The 20,839-nt window shown below is 40.4% G+C and overlaps 4 protein-coding genes across 5 annotated transcripts; all 4 read left to right on the top strand.

The window, feature by feature from the left end:
- The first annotated feature begins 380 nt into the window (after positions 1 to 380).
- Positions 381 to 3,568, top strand: lsm14b (LSM family member 14B). 2 transcript variants are annotated; one of them, XM_041064400.1, is made up of 8 exons: positions 381 to 895; positions 993 to 1,156; positions 1,259 to 1,388; positions 1,509 to 1,688; positions 1,885 to 1,971; positions 2,089 to 2,250; positions 2,584 to 2,713; positions 2,815 to 3,568. In XM_041064400.1, the coding sequence occupies exons 1-8, from the start codon at positions 775 to 777 to the stop codon at positions 2,972 to 2,974; spliced, it is 1,134 nt and encodes a 377-aa protein (XP_040920334.1). In that variant the 5' UTR covers positions 381 to 774; the 3' UTR covers positions 2,975 to 3,568. The 2 variants fall into 2 exon arrangements, with proteins under 2 accessions (XP_040920334.1, XP_040920324.1); XM_041064390.1 differs by having other exon boundaries at positions 1,509 to 1,703.
- Positions 3,569 to 4,339: 771 nt separating this feature from the next.
- LOC121199582 (calcium-responsive transactivator-like) lies at positions 4,340 to 10,512 on the top strand. Its single transcript, XM_041064414.1, has 11 exons — positions 4,340 to 4,408; positions 5,225 to 5,301; positions 5,401 to 5,485; positions 5,645 to 5,777; positions 6,248 to 6,499; positions 7,307 to 7,471; positions 8,866 to 8,967; positions 9,497 to 9,589; positions 9,756 to 9,875; positions 9,975 to 10,102; positions 10,412 to 10,512. The coding sequence occupies exons 1-11, from the start codon at positions 4,340 to 4,342 to the stop codon at positions 10,436 to 10,438; spliced, it is 1,251 nt and encodes a 416-aa protein (XP_040920348.1). The 3' UTR covers positions 10,439 to 10,512.
- Positions 10,513 to 13,904: 3,392 nt separating this feature from the next.
- On the top strand, positions 13,905 to 16,690 carry mtg2 (mitochondrial ribosome-associated GTPase 2). Its single transcript, XM_041064350.1, has 6 exons — positions 13,905 to 14,366; positions 14,959 to 15,106; positions 15,415 to 15,530; positions 15,644 to 15,862; positions 15,958 to 16,096; positions 16,203 to 16,690. Exons 1-6 carry the CDS (start codon positions 14,130 to 14,132, stop codon positions 16,592 to 16,594), a joined length of 1,251 nt encoding a protein of 416 aa, XP_040920284.1. The 5' UTR covers positions 13,905 to 14,129; the 3' UTR covers positions 16,595 to 16,690.
- A 1,510-nt stretch (positions 16,691 to 18,200) lies between these two features.
- Positions 18,201 to 19,930, top strand: LOC121199590 (uncharacterized protein SCO4629-like). The gene is made up of 5 exons (XM_041064426.1): positions 18,201 to 18,279; positions 18,672 to 18,795; positions 18,979 to 19,131; positions 19,306 to 19,488; positions 19,601 to 19,930. The coding sequence occupies exons 1-5, from the start codon at positions 18,208 to 18,210 to the stop codon at positions 19,717 to 19,719; spliced, it is 651 nt and encodes a 216-aa protein (XP_040920360.1). The 5' UTR covers positions 18,201 to 18,207; the 3' UTR covers positions 19,720 to 19,930.
- The last annotated feature ends 909 nt before the right edge of the window (positions 19,931 to 20,839 follow it).

The following is a 20,839-nucleotide window of genomic DNA, read 5'->3' as shown; positions in this document are numbered from 1 at the left end:
ACCGGGCGCTGTGATTGGTTCGTTGAAGAAAATAAAGGCTGGAACAAACGGTTGCGAGCTGCAGAGTGGAGTGCCAGCGGTGGGTTACGGTTCTATGGGAAAACATCGATACCACTCACACAGCTGCTCTTGATGGGACTTTATCACATAGCGGAAACTCCCTGGGAAAGTTTCTGTGTAGCAGAGCACGTCCTTGCAGATTTATACACAGTGCTGAAGCATTTTGTATCAATTTGACTTTATCGTAGACGACTCAAAATGGCTGCGTTGTTGCTAATTTTTTTTTTCTTTTTTTTTTTTCAGAAGACCCGCAGCAGCTGCCTCAGCGCTCACAGACAGCACTAATATTTGGCTATCTGGATGTCAAACTCCTCAGAGCGCAGATCAGCAATTACCTTATATATTATGCTCAGACTTCTTGACGCCACAGGAGTTCTGTCTCTGTGGCTTATACGTGCCAGAGAAATGTTACCAAAATAATTTTATGTATCAGTACAAAATACGACACCACACGTTTTCCAAATAAAAGTTACAAATAAGCATAACTGTAAATTATGCCAAATATCAGACATTTTGAGTCACAAATGAAAAGCTCGGCAGCCACAGGGACTGACAGTGGATTGGTCAACATCCATTGCCAGGTGCGTTTAAGCCAATCAGTGGGCGTGGTTTCAGGTCACCTGTGGACGCTATAAATTGTTTCCGGTCGCTCCATTGCTTTTGGATGCGTGAGCTCTTGTTGAATACGCACCTGGCCTGAAATTTTCTTTAGCCATGACTTCTTCAAGGCCATACATTGGCTGTAAAATAGGATTAATTTCAAAAGCCCAAAATCGTTATGAGGGGATTTTGTACACAATTGATAAAGTAAACTCCACAGTAGTGCTGGCAAAAGGTGAGTGGTGTAGGCCTATCCACTTAGGGAGATTAGAATCATTATTGAAACATGGATGTCAGGTTGCTAGCCTTCTCAAACATTGTCTTTTCACTAGTCAAATGTTTTGGAACGGAGGGACGACCCACTGACAGACCAACACCACCCAAAGATGATGTCTATGAGTACATCACTTTCCGGGGAAGTGATATTAAGGATATCACACTGTGTGAACCTCCAAGATCTCACCATGGCCTGCCTCCGGATCCTGCAATAGTACAGGTATTCAAAAATGGCAGGGCTCACAGCCCACAATTAGAGAATCTAAAAGTATAAGAAGACCCGGATAATGCGAGTTAAATTGTTTTAACTTTCTGTGCTCAGTCATCCAATGCAGGTTCTTCAGGCGTCTACTCACCTCTTGGTCCATTTAGCCCCCTAAGGATGCCTGCCTATAACCAGCTTGCTGCCAACTCTCTGCTTAATCAACAGTATGCTGCAGCTCTTGGCCTTGGTAAGTCAGTGAGCACATATTAATTCCTAGTAAACTGGCCAAAACCCACATCCTTAGTGTGGCTGACTTCTTTCAAGTAAATTGTTTAAATACTACAGTATTTAGGTGTTCTTTGTGCAGGGCCTATGCTTCCAGGCTTTCATGTTAGAAGGGGCCCCATGGTGGAAAAGGCTGTTCAAACTCTCCAAATGGAAAGGTCTAGGCAGAGGAGAGGTCTGACGGCATCCCAGGAGCAGGAACAGCGGTGGGATAGGAGGCGGCCCCAGAGGACCAGAGGAGAGAGTTCCAAGACCAGAAGGGGTACTGGAACCACGAGTAAGCATGCATAATTGCAGTGATGAAAGGCAAAATAAAATATTATTTCTACTAATTGACATTTTTTTTTAGTCTTGAAACATTTTATAACTGTGTGGGGACTTATGGGAATTGTGCATGCCCGTCTGTGCAATTGTAAGCAATCTTAAAAGTGAGCTTGAATGTTCCTTTTGAATTTAAGTGAAGTCAGGTCCAGTTGTGCCTGAAGCTCAGCAGGAAACTCAGCAGCCAAACGATGAAAACAGACCTCCTCCCAGAAGAAGACAAGGTAATTAACATACAGATTTGTAAATGAGTCAAAATCTGAATTTCCAGGACACAAATAACAGAAGAAATTCAGAGTAACAATCATTAACAGCATTTTTCTTCTTTAAATTAATCCCAGGAGCTCGGAGGCGCAGGAACCGTAGTAGAGGCCAGTTGTTGGTGGCTAATGCTCCATCTGCCACCCTTAAGTTTGACACAGACTTTGATTTTGATTCTTCAAATGCACAGTTCATGAAGGAGGAACTGGAGAGGGAAGGACAGGACAGGTTGAATATGAAAGGTTGGTTCATCAGTTCAAGTGGCCACAAAAGTACCACTGCATTTTCATCTTCTGTATTTTGACACTAAATTCTTGCTGAAGGACCAGTTCAACCTTTATTGTGCAATACTATGATGTAGAATTATTCATATCCTGTCTTGCAGGTCCGCTCTAAATTGTAGGAAGTTGCTTAGCACAGTTGCAGTAAGGCTGATTCTGGAACCAGGATTTGGTCAACATAGTGGCAGTGATTACAAAACTTATGACAATTATGACCTTTTCCATACACGTGTGCAAAGATTTTTCACCTTGCTAGGTCTTCCATAGTGTGAGTGTGCATGTTTCTGTCTGCAGACGGAAATCATGAGGTAGAAGAGAAAGAGGAATTTCCCTCGACTGCAGAAGAGGATCATTTTGGACCAAAATGCTATTATGACAAAGCAAAGTCCTTTTTTGATAACATCTCATCTGATAACAAATTCAGGTAAGCTAGTGATATTTTTATCCTCAATATTCGAACTCTACTTTCTCCTGTATGTTTGGCTACAAGCTTGTGTCTCTTTTTCTGTCAACCAACCATTTCAGACTAACATGGGCAGAGGAGCAGAAGCGCAATCTGGAGACTTTTGGGGTCCCTGGACGGTTTCTGAGGGGCCAGGTTTTCAGAGGTGGATATACTGGACGAAGAGGACGGGGCACTGCTCAGACTCTCCCTTCTTACAGAACCAGGAGTGGACAGCTGTAAAGGTCAGCTTTTCATACCAGGGCACTAAAGCAACCCTATCCCCGCAACCTCCAGTGATTATTTCCCCTATGTATAACAAATGGAGTTGTTACCCATTTACCTATCTCAGTGCCTTTTTGGCATGATGATCAGCAAAATCATTGCTGTTGGCACTGTATGAAGAAGGGATCTTTTTGTTTTTCTGCCTTAGGCACTTATCCTGCACCCATATTGCCAGGATTTATTTTTATTTTGTCATTTGGCTCCATTTCGAATATGTATGCATGGTGTACTAAATGTTGCGCTGTGTGGAAAATATTTTTTCTCCCCTCAGGATATTTGCCTGAAGAGTTTTTTTTTTTCCTCTGTTAAATGGGAAGTAAACATTGACGTTTTGTTTTGTTTAGTTTTCTTCTACTTGAGAAATTTCACTCCTAATTATGTTGGTTTCGTGTTCCAAAATGTAGCTGGCTTTGCATCTTGCCAGTACTCATCATAATTTGTATTTATATTTAATTTATAAACGTTGTAAACTATAAATATTATCAACATAAAATGAACTATGCTTAAATGTATTTAAATGCAAAATCTTGTACATTGCTTAATTCAGTCATATTGAAGCAACAAGTGAGAATGATGTAAATAAACTGGAAATTGCTGATTCATGTGTCTCCTGGGCTTTAAGGCTTCTACACATTATATTGTATTAGTCTTTGACATGTGGAGGAGTGATCATAATACGTGGAAAGCTTGGGTGGGACCATCCCATTGTTTAGGACGGATTCCTTGTGTTTTAATACAAGAGTTTTTGTTCCTCAACATAATACAAACGATGTCCAATTAACTTAAACTGCTGGGTGGGTGTCAGGTGCATTGTGGTATCATCACAAATATGAGCACGAGTGTGTGGTATCACAATGTGGCATTCAAATTTTTCTGAAGGCGCTAAAAACAACTTTTGCCAGCGCTCTTCACAATTTGTTTCTCGGAGCTTTGGCGCACCAAGCAGCGAGTACAATGTGGACTGATTGGCTTTCATGAATCAAAGGATACCCCGTCTACAGTGAGTGGAAAGTGGTAGGCTACTCACTGTCTGGGCTATACCAAAAACTGAGGGAGAGGGATTTTCAACTATCATGTTACAGTTTATTATGTGTGTGAATATTTGCGCGCAGACCGTAAATAATACAAGTAGCAAAATCTTATGTTTAATTAAGTTCAGAGAAATCCAGTGTTTTCTCGTTTTCCTTCCTCGACGACAGAGCGGCGGCTTTGTCAATACCCCCATCTCCTAGTAATGGAGAAACTATGAAACCAAATAGAGGGCAGCGCTCAAGATAATAAATATTAGAATAAAAGAAGCGCTTTTATTTCACATATGACAAAATGTCGGTGGCATTTTCATCGGCGCGCCCCAGGAGTAAAGGGGAGGTGACACAGCAAACGATTCAAAAGGTAAAAAATCTTGATGCGCCCCGGCGTTTGTTATTAAATATTCTAGTCTGGATGGGAGTGTGCGGTCCGCCGCTAGTGCAGAGAAAGTAGCCTGTGGTGAATATCAGTAGAAATGGCAACTGGTATTGTAACGTTACAGTCAATTGAAGGTGCGAACCAAACAAAGCCGTGACGGTGATGTAGGCGACAGCTTTATACGCTCAACACCGGCTGGATCCCTGTCATGCTGTTATTCTCGCTTCTTTTTCCCGACGAGTGATGAATATTTTTTTTTGTATGTGATATAGATCGGCTTTAGATTTTGAGACTTGTTTCCACGAATTTTAAAGCATAACACCTTTGCCGGATTTTATTAGGTATAGGTGGCAATTCCTTGGCAGACAGCGTCCTCTTAGGTTTAATTTGTTCTTGTGGACACCCGCTTTGTTGCAAATAAATTACATATATAAATGTATTGGAAATACACAGAGAAAGGCAGGTTAGTGTAGGAGGGAGTGAAACTGAGCAATACGGGCAGCTGCTTTTTTTCCTTGATTGAACCGTTTATACGAATGTTTCTGATAAAAACGCACTACTCATCCTTGAAACAGGGACTTTCCAATGATGTCCTAAATAAAGGCTGCGAGAAGCTGATGCTTCATTTAGCTCCATTATGAAGAAAAAAAAAAGAAGACAAAACTGACCCAGAAAAAAATGTTCCAGGCTGATTGAAGTTCTGAGAATCCAGGACAACACTGTAATGTCTTAATAGGACATATTAATGTGTATAATTTACACTTGACATTCTGTGAACTGAAGTTTTGTTGTCTCCCAAAGATGCTGGATGAAAATCATCATTTAATACAATGTATAATGGATTACCAAAGCAAAGGAAAGACAGCTGAATGCACACAGTAAGTGTTCTTTTGTTTTCTTCCCAACCTATGCCTTGTAAATGTCATATTAAAACAAATTTGATTAAGTACAGCTGTGTTTCATTTCCCTTTTGACAGGTATCAGCAGATCCTGCACAGAAATCTTGTTTACTTGGCCACAATAGCAGATTCAAATCAGAACATGCAGTCACTACTACCTGCGGTGAGTCCTTCAGGAAAATGTAGCATAGCAGATTTCCCATCATTGTGCTCCTGCCATCCAACCAATATAGAGGGATGGTGTGAAAAAAACCTTAATGACCACATTGTCATTCAGTTTTGACTGCCAGTGCCGTTAGTTAACATGCCTCTCAACTTTTAGCCTCCCACTCCTAGTATGTCCATGGGTCCTGGAGGAATGGGACAGAGCGGGGGACATGCTCCAAGCAACCTCAGTGATAGCATGGCACCTGGACTGCCCCCTACATCAATGATGCAGAGCCAAATGAGCAATGGTGAGGGTTCATCATAAATGTGCATTTTACAGATTAACTCTGGTCCACGTGAACATTATTTTCCGCACAGACCCAGACTCTGTGTGCACACACACACAGCTCCATCTTGTTGTCTATCCTCTGCCTTGAGTGCCTGTCTGATCGTGACTTTGCTGCATGTTTGTCTGCAGACACAGCAACATGTCCTGTCTGTCACAGTGCCTCTCTTCTTTATTGTCTGCAAGTATCTGTGCTCTTGTGTTCAGCTAGAATAATCTTATAGTTCACGTTTGTTTGCAGCTATAGCAACATTTGCTTTCTTAATTTTTCTAATCCATTTACACACACACCATTAACACTCATTACTCTATCCTTGTATAGCCATGCAAGCTTCCTGTAAAGATGAACTGAATGTGGGTCCATGATTAACATGACATGGTAGCACATGGGAACGTGTGCTGGCTGCTCTGACTATGCGTGTGTGTCGTCAGGCCCCAGCCATGCTCCCATGCAGCAGCAGTCTGGTCAGGTGCAGTCGGCTATTCCCTCCACATCCCTCAGCCTGCCAGCCAGCAGCTACGGTAGCTCGGCCTCAGCCTCCGGCTACAGCCATGCTGCGCCTTCCTCCCAGGGCAGCATGATCCAGGGCCCTGGTCCTGCCTATGGCTCTTCCTCTTCCTCCACATCCTCATCCTCCTCTTCCTCCTCCTCCCGCAGCAACCTCAACATGCAGTCCAACCAAGGTGAGCCAGGTATAGAAAAGCTAAGTAATCAGAAATTGGAATTTTAATGGGATGGAATACTTTCAGGCTTATGGAATGAACACTCCAAAGCAACGAATTTCCATAAACCACACTCATAATTTGTTATTTATCTTGTTACTTGGGTTTAATGCAAGATTTGGCAGTAAAAATGTGAGCGGAAGGGAGTGATGAAAGTAATGCCTTTCAAGTGTTTGGGGTGAGGTAGAAACCATATGGTAAAACAGTTGGATGATTTCTGAAATGTCTCTGAATGTGTTCCTGACAAACTCCCCCTTAATCTTGCTTAAAAAGCATTTTCTTAGATGCATATCTGCATTCATCAATGTGTAAATTCCCTCCTAGTCCAGTGTAACCATCAAAATAACCAGACACATTCAGTTCATCAGAGAGGTGTCCTGCCTCCTCCTTTCTTCCTTCTGCTCCAGGCTTTACTTCTTCTAATCTCTGACCCCTGACCCTGAGATGCAGCCCTCCTCTCCCTGGATGTCTGTGTGTATTTACTGTACCTCTGTTTATGCACTGACTTCACTGGCTTTGTTTGCATTTATACTTCAGAGCAGACCCCTGACTGCTATGGGCCCCTTTTGGCTTTTTCCTGTGCCCCTATTGCCATGGACCTCCTTCTGCAGTTGTTTATTTGTCAGTTTAATTATGCACATTTCTGCCAGTCTCAGTTCCCTGAATGTTCTGTATGCTGTTGAATGCTAATGCTGATACACGCATAGAGTTTATCTGTGTATATTAATGTATGAGATCTCTCCCCCCATAATCCCACCTCCTTCCTAGTCTCCATGATGCACCAACAATCTGCCACTCCGCACTACTCCTCAGCCCAGGCTGGGGGCCCACACTATCAGGGACAGCAGGCCATGGGCATGATGGGTCAGGGCAGTCAAGGAAACAGTATGATGTCTCAGAGGCCCATTGGATCCTACCGCTCTTCGCAGCAAGGTAGGTGGTAAGACTCCTCCGTGCTACTTTGGTTTAGCAGTGGGCTCAGTGAGTTTGTTTGTGGTGTGTTTGAGTGCTAAAGTGCATAGATGGATGTGTGCATGGGGGACTGCTTGTACTGTCAACCGGTTTCCAAGTGTGGCTCTGGATGCCAGTCTCTAAGTTTCCGGATTGTTAGAATAGCTAAGTTTGCATTTTCATGGCATCGTGATATTAATTAAAGATTGTAAAGAGAGAGTAATATTAAATGTCTGCAAATTAATCTATCCCAGTTGCCTTCCTGCAGCTTTAAGAAGCAGATTGAAGATGTATCACTCTAGTCACATTAGGTTCCTGTCTCTGTAAATCACTTACAGTCCTTGTGCAATGTCAGCATGTGCCTAATAATAGCTCCACCCTGTCCTGTTATGTCTTTTGAAGACTAGGCACATAGTAACTCTGATATATAAAAAGGATGGAATACTGTTTCCAGGGCAACAGGCCATGGTTGTAAGTCCTCATTCAACCTGGTACACTATTATCCTTGCATGACTGGGTGAAGTATTTCCAGATAGAACAATGTTATGGAATTCTTGTGTCCATAGTTAAGCTGGGTGACTCGCCCAGCCGTACCCTGATTGGTTGTGGGGCTGTTGCTAGGGCTCCTCTATGAATTGTGGCTCCTTGGTCATTTTGGGAAATATCAGATATGTTGCTGTGAAATAGTTTTGCCATTGTCGCAGAAGTTAACATGAAAATGTTTTTCGTGCTACAGCTCATTTATGCATTTGGAAACTTTTGGGTCCATTGTGGTTTGAAAAGAAGATTAGACTGTGCACGGCTCTTTGATACGTCTTCCAGAGAGTTTTTGTTCTGTTGGAGTTTGTTAGATAAAATATAAAGGGAAAGGGAAGGAGTGGAATCTGGAGTTTCTGCACACCACCACCAAGCAGAGATCAGATTCTCCCTGATAACTGGCTTTCTGTAATCCTCATTTTCTCCTCAAAATTACATCTCCTATAATTTTTCATGGAATTATTTATTGGAGTCGCTCCACTTTAATTAGTGTTTCTAAAATTTGAGTTGGCCTGAACTAGCGTTATTCATATTATTATTTCCCCCAGCCTTGGAAAATCATCACCACTAAAATTCTACATTATTCAATTATGATTAAAAGCATATAATATTAATTCACTCTATTAAATTTTATTATTATTATTTTTGCTTCACTGCTAAATGATGACTTCCAAGAAGGTTGTCAATAATATTGTCTGTTAAAATCCTTTCTTTTCGTCTTTCATTATTTCATTATATGCTCACACACCCCTTAAGACTGACTAAATTGCCCAAGTGTTCTGGCGCAGCCCCGTTAGTCTCCAACTGTTTAACCAATCGTGGTGTCGCCTGTCTTGCAGGATCTGCACAGCAGTACATGGGACAAGACGAGTTCTACGGAGAGCAGTATGGACACACTCAGAGCTCCAGCGAGCCCATAAACCAGCAGTATTACCCTGATGGTAATCATGCACATCCATAAACCTTATACACACAGCTCTCAAACACACAAATCCCCATTACAGGTCATGCCATTTCCTTTTATCACTATCCCACAGGCCTGAGCAATATTTACTAGAGTGCTGAAGCTTCAGCTCTTCTGCCCAGTCATTGTCTTTTTATCTAATTGTGGGAGATGGAGAATATTGAAAAAATTTGCAAAAGACTAACATTGGTCTCAATTCTGTTTCCTCCCACTGTGTCTGTGTCCATACTGTCCCCTTTGGTGTGCCGAAATTTCAGATTTCAGAGGGTGCTATAGCAGTGTGTTGAGGAGAGAGCGCAAACTTCATCCAGGGTGTTTCTTTGTGCTTTGTGCATAATGTTGAAGTGAGAAACCTTGAAAAAATGTTTGTGCTTGTAATTTTCTTTTTCCACATATATTCTGAACGTTTCAGCTTCAAATTCTGATTATTTATTTCTCTTCTGTACGTAAGTGGATTTTGCCCTTGCGGAGGAATTTTCGTATGTGTTGAATCGTGTTCTCTACAGGTCATGGGGAATACTCCTATCAACAGTCTTCATATGGTGAGCAAGGTTACGACAGGTCCTTTGATGAGTCTTCACAGCATTACTATGAAGGAGGTAACAGTTATTCATTTTGTAACATCAAACCATGTGTTTTAGGTATATTTTCCTGCTACTTCACACTTCACACTTTTCCCAGGTGCCTCCAACCAAAACTGTTGTACTAAGTACTAACTCACAGACTTAATAGCTGACATATGTACCAATGCATGTATACCTGCAGGTAACTCTCAGTACAGTCAACAGCAGGCCCAGTATCAGCAGAGCTCTGGCCAGCAGCAGACATTCAGCCAGCAGCAGTACTCCTCTCAACAAGGCTACACCGGACAGCCACAGGGATACGGTTAGAATAATCCATAACCTGCACTATTGTGTGCATTCACACAGAAATAAAGAAAAGACACAATGAACAAACATATTGAGTGTAATCCTTCCACCACAGGACCTGGCCAGGGTGGATCCTCCCAGTATTCTCAGTATCAGCAGGGTCAAAGCCAACAGTATGGTTCCTACCGCTCCTCCCAGGGAGGCCCTGGAGCACAGACGCAGAGGCCCTATGCATATGAACAGGTACCTTTTAAACATTTCAGTTAGTAAACATTAGGAAGTAATGACTTTTATCTTTTGCTTGGTACAACAGGTGCTTCATGCCGTGATCAGATCTTCCAGTTAAAATTTTCTGGTTAAAATACCTGTTTTAATTTGCATTAAAAAAAAATAAGGAAAGCAGTTGCAAGTAGGAATAATGGGGTAACTTCAAAATATCCTTTTTTGTACTTTATGCTTGTCTCAGTGGTAACAGAAAAGAAAAGAAAAAATGAACAACACAACATATGACATCCAATCCAACTTCTCTGTGTAAATCATTTTACATTGCAGGGTCAGTATGGAAATTATCAGCAATAAAGTACCACATTATTGTCCTGTTGGAAGAAAATGACATGTGCTGGGCTCAGCTGTGGATTAGAAGATCTGGCTGCATCAGATTTATTATCCTTCCATTAATCATTAATCATCCTTTTTGCTGAGAAAAAATGGTCAAATGTGATGCATTCTTTATCTATTTTGCAAGCTACAAGGTTGTAGTTGGTAGATGAAGGCATGACGTGCTACCCTGCAAATTGTCAGGGTGCTTGTAGAATCAAGGCAGTCAATATAAACTTTCTATATGGATTAATTAAGGTACTAAAAAGGAGCAGTAAAGTCATTATAAGCCTCAGCAGCCTGCCTATATCCCCATCTTTTTTTTCCATCTTTGCCTTTCACTTGTCTTTATCCTATCCCCTGCTTTTATAGTTTATTTTATTGTACAACTTCTTTTTTCATTCTTCTATTTTGGTGCACAGAGAAGGTCCATGGTTTGTGAGACTGTGGCTATAAAAAGCTAATTGACCTTGAGGGAGATGCTCCTTGATATTTATCTAATAGACTAGGTCCAGCTTTTGCTTTAATTCCTAGTAGAGACACAGTTATATCTCACGATAATGGAAATTAATTTTATGAAGGTGAAAACGTTGGTCCTTGAACCTGACTTGATCAGGCGGGTTTGTTTGTGTTAGTCAAACTGTGATGTGTTGCTGTGTGGTCAAACATTATGTGTTTTCACTTTCTACATGTGTCTACACAATAGATAGCTGACTGATCAAGACTTAAAAGTGTTTATCATTGTCCATGATAATCATACATTGTGGTAGTATTTTTGACACTGTATTTTCAGTGGCATTACTCTGTGCAGACATACAGAACAGTTGTTGCGCAGAGTGAAGAGGTGTTATACTACTCTGATGCCATTCAGTAAGGATTTTACATTAGAAGACATTGCCACTTTGTCTGCACTTTATTTTGCAGTGACAGTATATGTATTGTTCCATATTTCGTATTGTAGTGCAATTCAGGCTGTTTTTTTGTGTGTGTGTTTTTTTTTTGTTTTTTTTTTTTTTTACAAATGATCCTCAAAAAGCCAAAGTAACACAGGAACAGAACAGTAATGTGTCCTGCACCTCTACTTCAATAAGTGCAATACACTCAGTCAGTCATGGTGAGATTGGTTCTCATGATGAGCTTACACTTTGTATCATTTTTTGTGGTTTCTTGACACATAATGATGGCAAAGACTATGGTTGGTATTTTTTATGTTATTAAATGTTATGTCGTGGGTTTCAAGTGACATATCATATTTAAGAAAATTATTTTATTCACAAACATAAAGCGTCAGTTTTTTTTTGAAAACTTTATCAACTATCTGTATTGTATTAGATAAAGGAAATAATGTTAAAAAATAAGATAAAGGGGTACAGAAGGTTAATTTCAAATTTTTGGATGGTGTACAAGCACACATGCCTTATTTTACTCGTTATTTCATTATCTATCTATCTATCTAGTTTGATCAGTAAGAAGGATTATTAGTGTGACTGTGGGGGTTCAGCTTTGCAGTATATCCTGTAATAACTCAGCTTACCTCAGAGGGGTAAATTAACACAATAGTTGCAGTCATTTTGCAGGGTTAATCAAGAATGGGAGATACCTGGCTGTCAAACAGCTGAATAACTATGTACCACTCAACAGTGACAATCACAGGCTTCTCTATACTACAATGAATCTGTGTCAGTGTTTCATTTTACGATGACCTGAGCATGTATGGCGAGTCTTTTCCAGTTCTTTGTTGTGTGTCATCACTGATGTGGGTGGTACGCCTTGTTTGTGTGAGTGTGTGTGTGTCTGTATGTATGCTAGAGAGAGTGAAAGAGAGACAGTGAGCGAGAAGAAGTCAAGTTTGGTGTGTATAATCCAAATATGAATGTTATCTACTCATTTATTGTAAGACTGCATTGCCTGATCTTTTCTGCTGTCTTTTGTTACTGTTTGTTATATAAAATAAACTGACGTTCACCTTTTGCATGTCTGCATTTTGTGTATTAAGGAAATATCAGAGGTCACACATCATGAAAATGATGCCATTATTATCACTTATTAGTGTAGTCGTTAGTAGGTATAACGTGTGTACTTGTTTTAGTATTGCCTGTTTTCAGGTCATTTCTGTACTGATGTGTTGCAATACCTGTTAATTTTTTTAGGTTATAGTTAAGGTGATTTACTCAGTAGGAAAGTGGCATTTATGTCGACAAAATATGCCTCAAACTAAAATTATGTACTTTTTATTAACCTTTTTCGGCCCTTAAATAAGTATTCAGACTTCCCTTAGGGTGGGCTCAGCAGAAGTCAGGCAATTTTTGGCAAATGTGTCTGGACACAACTACAATAAACATTCACTGACACCAATTATGTTTTTGTGAAACGACACAACACCTATTAACATGGCCGTGTAAAGTTTGGAAGAAAATGAATTGCTGTTTAAAAGCATGATGGACTCTCAAACCCAACGAGATGGCTTCTTTTTCTTGATTCAGGGTTTTTGGGTTTAGTGGTAAGGCTGGTTTGATAAAGTGGGGCACTGAGGTATAGTGTAGATATTTTAAAGCAAAGACAACACAGAAACTCTTTTAGATGATTGAGTGATAACAGTCCAATTAATTATACTATAGTTAAGTGATCAACACTAACATTTTGATAATTCATATACACACAAACATGGTGCAGCGTTTTCCTTTTTCTGCAATGTGTGTGGGTGAAGATACAAGTTTACTCTTAGCAGTGTGGATGTAGAGCTCAGAAAACATGGTCTCTGCATAAATCTACGTACATACAGTATATAGATAATGAAGTTATACAGACAGAGTCTGAAAACAAATTACTTAAATTTTGACATTGATGAAAGGCGAACTGCCAACCTCTTCATTACAGCTTTAACATATTGAGCGAGCTCATCAATATAGTACATTATTGCATTAAAATGGAAACTATAAAACTGCTGAAATACTGTATGAAATTAACACCCTTAAAAAACTGACCCACTTTACAAGATACAAGTTTACTCTTAGCAAATGCTCAAAAATTCCCAATAAAACTGAACATGGCATTACGCATTCTCATTTAATGTTTTTAATGACTGGCCAATCTTTATTAACTGAAAAAAACAACGCTTTTTTGGGGGATGCAATTCATTTTCAGATTCAGTTTCACTGAACACATGCCAATCATTCTCTCTTTGACTTTCAACCACGCCCACAATGGTGATGAATAAAAATTACTGTTTTAGGCTAAAAAATATATTGGTTCCATTATATCACATGGAAAAACAGAGAAACATGTTTTTTCTTATAATCTTATCTTAACTCAAAAACATCAAATCACTGAAGCTCGGAGTTTACATTTCTTGCTGCCCTCCCTCCAACACAGAAGGTGGCGGTAGAGGACCAAAAAAGCAAACCGTGAAAAAGAATCGCGTATGCAAACTGTCCCTTCACGGGTGCCGTACTTGCTAGGGGTTGCATGTTGTGCATGAGGGTTAGACAACTAGCTGCGTATTTTTTAAAATATATTGTCTAAGTTATATTGACAATCCTCAATAGTCAGTATAACCTTTGCCAACTGTTATCAAAATAATGTTTTCCTCGCTTCTCGTTGCGTGCATTGAAGCAAACGGTCGAGGTGGCATTGTTAAACAGTTGTTAGCTAACTAACTAGCTACTTCACTGTAATGTTGGCGATGTTGTCGAGAGTTAAACCCCCTCGGTGGCTCTCAGGATATATATTAGGACAAGAGGTTAGAGTAAGCGAACCGAGCTTGTTCAGTCACGGTAGTTCTCCAGTATCAGCTTTGTTGAGACTAAAAATTACCGCTGGTGTCAGAGATGTTAGCACCTCCCGTGCGCTATGCGCCAAAGTCAAAGTCCGAGGAGACCAGAAGAAGAGAGAGCTGTCCGAGAAGAAGCTGGTATGTGTTTGAGCCATTTGTGCGTTATCAGTTTTTCCCAACATCTATTTGTGGTGCCAATACTGAAACAGAGTTTGACAAAAATGTCCAAAGTTACGTTTGGAGTGAGTCCACTGCTTTTTATGTATGTTAATGTCCTCATTGCTAAATTGTACAAAGGAAGTATTCTCTCTACCTGTCTTCCCTTGATCAAAAAAAATGCTTTCATATTGTTGGATCAATTGTTCTGTCTGTCTCCATGTAAGGTGGTCGAAACTAAAGGGCCATGTTCAAACTAGCTTCTTGTTTAAATCCTCAAAAGAGAATAATATTTTATATTCATTTTTATCATCATTAGCCATATCCCAAAACATCTCACCAAGGGAGGAATTACATGTCAGATACTGCTTCTGAAATTTATATCAGCATTTTTTCCTTAGTGAAATTCTCTTAAGAATACACTAGTTTCAGATAAATCTACAGCTGATCCACCACTTGTTGAATATTTGTAGTACTGCGTTTGGCAAGTCATTCACCCTTGTATTGTGTTGATGGTGACCTGCAAACTATCAGGTGTGTTTGAGGTATGATTATTCCTTGATGTGGCCCATAGACCCGTCACTTTGTCGACCACCGCCGTGTGAAGCTGATGGCTGGGTCAGGAGGCAAAGGTGCCTGCTGCTTTCACAGTGAGCCCCGAAAAGAGTGGGGAGGACCGGATGGAGGGAATGGAGGTGATGGAGGAAGCATCATTATTAAGGGTAAGTTGGGCCTTCATCTGGTTTATGGAATGTACAGTAACTTTAATCTGTTTACCATCTATATTCTACAATTTCCCTATCTTATCTTTATAACCCATGCATGAAGTATGCTGAAGATCTGGGCTAGCCACCCTCCTGGCTGGGATGTACTATGATTTCTGTCAAGAATCAGAAATATTTAGGCATTTTCTTTTCTAAGAATTACTTTAAAAAGGTGTTATGTCAACACATTTGCTGACAGAGCTCACTCCATTCTGCGTCATGTAAAAATATACTTCCATCTGTATTCCTTATTTGCGTGCTTTCAGCTGATCGGTTTGTCAAATCATTGGCGCAAGTATTCCCTGTTTACAAGGGAGAGGATGGGCAATCAGGGGGCAGCAAGAACTGTTATGGTCGAAACGGCAACTCAACCTATATTTCTGTAAGTCCATACATTTGATCATAAATGATATGTAATTTACACTTTTATCATATCACATTTTTATTATTAACCCACTTCCTAACCTTGCCTATAACGTTTTTCCATTTATAAAGGTACCATTAGGCACAGTGGTGAAAGAGCAGGGCAAAACTATAATTGACCTTTCTGAACATGGACAAGAATATCTGGCTGTATTTGGAGGGGCCGGAGGAAAGGGGAATCGATTCTTTCTGTCCAATGAGAACCGTGCCCCAATGACAGCAACCTCAGGAATGCCAGGTGAAGAGAGGGTCCTTCAGCTGGAACTACGCACCATGGCCCACGCTGGATTGGTGAGAAAAAGAACTTTAATTTTGAAAATAACATTGCCATATTGCTTTTCAGCACCACAAATGAATACATTTTTTTTCTATCTATATCCTATCAGGTGGGGTTTCCTAATGCAGGAAAATCATCATTGTTGAGAGCCATCTCCAATGCCAAGCCTGCTGTGGCTGCTTACCCTTTTACAACACTCAACCCACATGTAGGAATTGTCAATTACAGGGATCATGAGCAAGTTGCAGGTACTTGGTTTTAAGAAAAACCTTAATTTATTACTTCTTTCTTTTTTTAACAACAGAATAATAAAGTTTTAATTGTCTGTTCCACTTTTACCCTTGCTCTGCGTAGTTGCTGACATCCCAGGCATCATTCGAGGAGCCCATCTAAATCGAGGCCTGGGCATCTCTTTCCTGCGTCACATAGAACGCTGTCGTTTCCTCCTCTTTGTTCTGGATCTGTCGACTCCGGAGCCCTGGACCCAGCTCCAACACTTGCGTTATGAACTAGATCAGTATGAACCTGGTCTGTCCCAGCGGCCTCAGGCCATCATAGCCAACAAAATGGACCTACCTGAGGCCCGGGAGAAGCTTGAGACTCTAAGGAGCCATGTTACCAAGCGGGTCATCCCTGTGTCGGCTCTCACAGGACAGAACACAGAGGAGCTTATCCTCCACCTTAGAGAGCTATATGATGGCTACTTCCAAGGAGAAGGTGGTGAAGAACGCAAACCCACTAGGTAATAGTAAAAAGGATTTCTTTTTGCTCTACTGATGTCTCTTTAATGTATTATACTGGAAGATATAGAATGTATTTAAATTGCTTAATAAATACATAAACAAGACAAAATTCAGTTTTTGTTTTATTAATGGCGTGCAGCATATTTGCTCGATACACTAATGTATTTTTTTTATTTCTTTAATGTTTAATTTATTTTCTTTTTCTTTAACTTTTAATGTAGCTGATGACAGCTTTATGCTATGTAGCATGAAGCTGGCGTACTGTACATACATGTAAAGCATGGATGGTACATTTTAAGGTAAATGTTAGATTAGAAGAAAATTAGAAGATTAAGCTTGTTGAGGATCTGCCTATTAACACAAATAAAAATTAATTTCGTAGAAGGGTATTTGAACATGTGAAGAAACCAAGGATGACTCTGAGAAAGATTTCTGGACATCAAAACTGGGGACAGTACATTGACTGGGGAAATGCTGCATTTCCAGTTCCAAAATGAACCAGCAGGGGGCATGTATCATAAATTTGAAAAACTTCAATTATATTTTTCATTGGACCTTTTGTGGTAGTTAAACAACTCTGGAGAATCCAAATTATGACATCTGCAGCTTGTTGTGGTGTCCCTCATTAAATCTCTGCCAAATTCAGCTCTGTTAGCAAATCATGCCTGTTGGAGAAATAGTGGTGAGTAGCACACATTTAAATTAATACAGAAATCTGGCAGATAAGCAGAACCGGAGCCAACTGTTGTGCTTGCGCATTGTCTTTACAGAGGGATGTTTTTCAACCTCAACCTTTGTTTGAGGTTGGAAAACAACAGGGATAATGTGAGGCACAACTGCCCTCTGACCCCATGTCACTGTTGTCTCTGTGTGCTGTGCGTTTTGCATGTTTACTGGGTACTGCTGCTCTTCTTAAATTGATTCCCAGCCCACACAAGCACAGTGATGTATTTATTTATGGGTTGATTTGCCAGCAGCCCTTAATTGATCTGTGTTTAATGACGGAAATTCTACTTGTGTGTTATATTTATGTAGCTTTTGTTTCAAAAAGGACGACTTAAGGGAAAGATACTTTGGATTTTAATGTTGCACTATTAAATAATCCTGCACTCAGATAAATGGCAGAGTAAATGAGCAGAATAAAATGGGTACTCAGTCAGCAAAAGAATAATAAAAGCTTTCTCATACATTTTGGTTAAAGTTTGTATTAAACAGATGGAAGAAGAGGTTGTACATATATAAGAATGGATGGCTGAACTGAGACATAAAGGAAGCTGTTGCCCTTTAGACAAATGGGAACATTGGAGAATAAATGGCCTGGACTGTTGTGCTGTTGTGCTGTTATACTTAAGAGGTAAAAGCTTCAGTGGAAACCTGCCACTGTTGTGGTCTCTTGTTCTTTTAAAGAATGACCAACGTCAGCTCCTCCCCTTGTGCTGATGTTATGGAGGCTGCTGTGTCACATATATTTGTTAGTGTACCTTGCACGACTGATGGAAGTTAGCTTCACTGATGCTATGTCTGATTCTAGCATCATGTTTATAATTTAGCTAAGCTTGTTTTTTTTTTTATATTGTGGCTTTCTCCCTCTATCTACAGCTCAGCATGTGAGAGGAATGGATGAGGAGAGTGAGAAATGGGCCAGAATCTTATGGGACTACCTCCGTCTGCATCAACATCTCGAGAAGGTATGTGCTGTCATATCTCAGAGATATCAGTAAAAATTAAAGTTTGTCGAATGAACTCCAGCTTACATTGGTGCATGTAAGTCATTGACCTTTCAGGTTAGGTTTGGTCCCCATCTAAAAATATCTGGAACCTTGCCTTTCTAATGTTAGCTGACCTTTCTTCACCGGGTCGCTACAGTAGGTTGTTTGCTGAAAACAGCTGCTGTTGAATAATTTGTCTCCATAAAATAAATTAAAAAGACTAACATGGGCTGAAAGCTCTGTATAGCTCTGTCAGTAACCTTAAACAGTGAATATTAAAATGAAATTTTGATTAATGCACAATGAATGTCCTCTTTATGTGATTCAAATGTCTCAGCTGTTTTTGACAGTAGCATGCTTTGTGTTCACAGAGTGATGTGATAATTGGCCTGGGCTGTCATGACCTGCGTGTTGCTGAGAGGTCAGCTGCTCTCTTTTTGGAAGGATGGGCTCCCTGGCTGCTCTTCACTGGCAACCTGGGCAGACAGACTGCAGGTCAGTGAGAGCAACCTTATCTCTCATATGTTAGTGAGGTAGTTTTACAAATAAAGACATAAAAAAAATGTGTCAAGAAGCATGATCTACACACACACACACACACACACACACACACACACACACACATATACACACGCATCTTTCTTTATCTAAGTGAACAGCAGTGCAAATGTCACATAGGTGTGTGGACCAGACGAGAGGCTGATGTTTTTCTGGACGTGGCTCTGCGGATGGGGGTTCCCCGGAGGAACATCTTATTGGAGACTGACGCTACAAACACTGGGGAGAATATTCGCTTCTCCCATAGAGTCCTTAAGGAGAGGAACATTCCAGGTGGGAGCTCTCTAGCTGTGCCTGTAAATTATTGCCATAGCATTTTTCCGAACAAAAGCAACAGCAGAATATGACCGCTTGGTATACACTGTACCTCTTGGTTACAACAATTGTCTCGTGGATCTCTGTCCTCAGTTCACTTAATTTTTGTTGTTTTCCTTACCCTTACCACAGCATCGAGGGTGATCTTGGTACAGCAGCCGTTCATGGAACGAAGGGTTTATGCTACCTTTCTGCGTCAGTGGCCTGAACAGATGGGGCCCACGCATGTTATCGTGACCTCACCCCAGTTAGGCATCTTTGAATACCCTCACCCGACTGTTGGCACAGCCTCTGACCTCATCTGTTACATGCTTGGTACGGTCTATCATGTCAGATTTTTTTATCATCGTGTGTCACCAAAACAGACTGTTGTGGCATTTCATGCATGCGTTCTCATTGTTTTGTTTTTTGTTGTCCTGTTGTGTAGGTGTGGTGGAGAGAATACAGGACTATCCTCAGAAAGGTTTCCAGGTGGAGCAGCAACTCCCACGCAGCGTCTTATCTGCATACCACTGGTTCCTCCAGTCTGGCTACATCCCCAAGTAAACAACACACACAGTATTTACTGGTGCAAAGAGTGCAGATATTTATTAAATCAGTGTTTTGGTGATTTTTCTAGAGACCCCACGCAATTATGTTTCTCTTTTCACACTGCTGCTGGTGCAGCTGCAAGTAAACTACAATAATTTGAGGCAAAAGGCCCACACGATGAGAGGAACCTTGAAATGTTTTGGTTATTATGGACACAGCACATGAGGAATTCATAATCCCTGGATGAAAAAATATAAGTTACTGTTAATCTAAGTTACTGTTCCCCGGGACAATTCACTGAGATCACTTTTTTGTGAAGAAAAGAGAGATCAGTTGCCACATAATCTATCATACTTCCTTGGAAGTGCTTTATTCACATAATAACATACCTGTTTGTTTTTGACATTCATAGAGAAAACATGGTTCTACTTTTGCCCGATGAAGAATTTGTCATTATTCTGAAATGACTGACAGTGAGTGCATGACAAATTTATGTGTACAACAAAACATGACACCTAAAAGGAAACTTAAGATACCCCAAAAAAGCAAAAGCAAAAACTTGTCCCTACATAGATCTTTAAGATATCCCAAAGGCAATGAGACACACATCACCACTTTATCAATATTCAATATAAACTGTCATGAGAGAAAAAAAACATTTTTTATATACATCCTATTAAACTTCGCTGCTCTGTTTAAACTTTTTTTACTTTTATCAACTGTTCTCACATTACCCAGTCTGCCCACATGACCATGTTGCCACTGTTTGGCTGGTGTGTTATGTTAGTGTTTTTATCAAGTGTTGCTATGTAGAAAAAGGCCTTTCTCACGCAATAGAAGATTGTTTCCTTCATGTAAATTTATACCGTTTAAATGCACCCTCCATGACGCATTTGACACCTCCCGGTCCTTGTAAGAGAGCACTGTGCACCGGGAAATTGTTGTCTTAAATTGCATTGCCTTTCACTGGAAATGATATCTTATCTTAGACACACTGCACGTGAAAACCGGTCCAGTAATCTTTTAAAAGTTATGCAGGGTCTTTCAGGTGCTAACAGCGGTCTTTGTTCCAGTCTGCCTGAAATCTGCTTGCCTAGTCCTGTTTTCAAACAATGTTTGTTTTTACATGCCGTGG

The sequence above is a fragment of the Toxotes jaculatrix genome, chromosome 2 (assembly GCF_017976425.1).
Source record: "Toxotes jaculatrix isolate fToxJac2 chromosome 2, fToxJac2.pri, whole genome shotgun sequence".
In the NCBI taxonomy this organism is placed as follows: domain Eukaryota; kingdom Metazoa; phylum Chordata; class Actinopteri; family Toxotidae; genus Toxotes; species Toxotes jaculatrix.
This window is presented reverse-complemented; position numbering and strand designations above follow the sequence as displayed.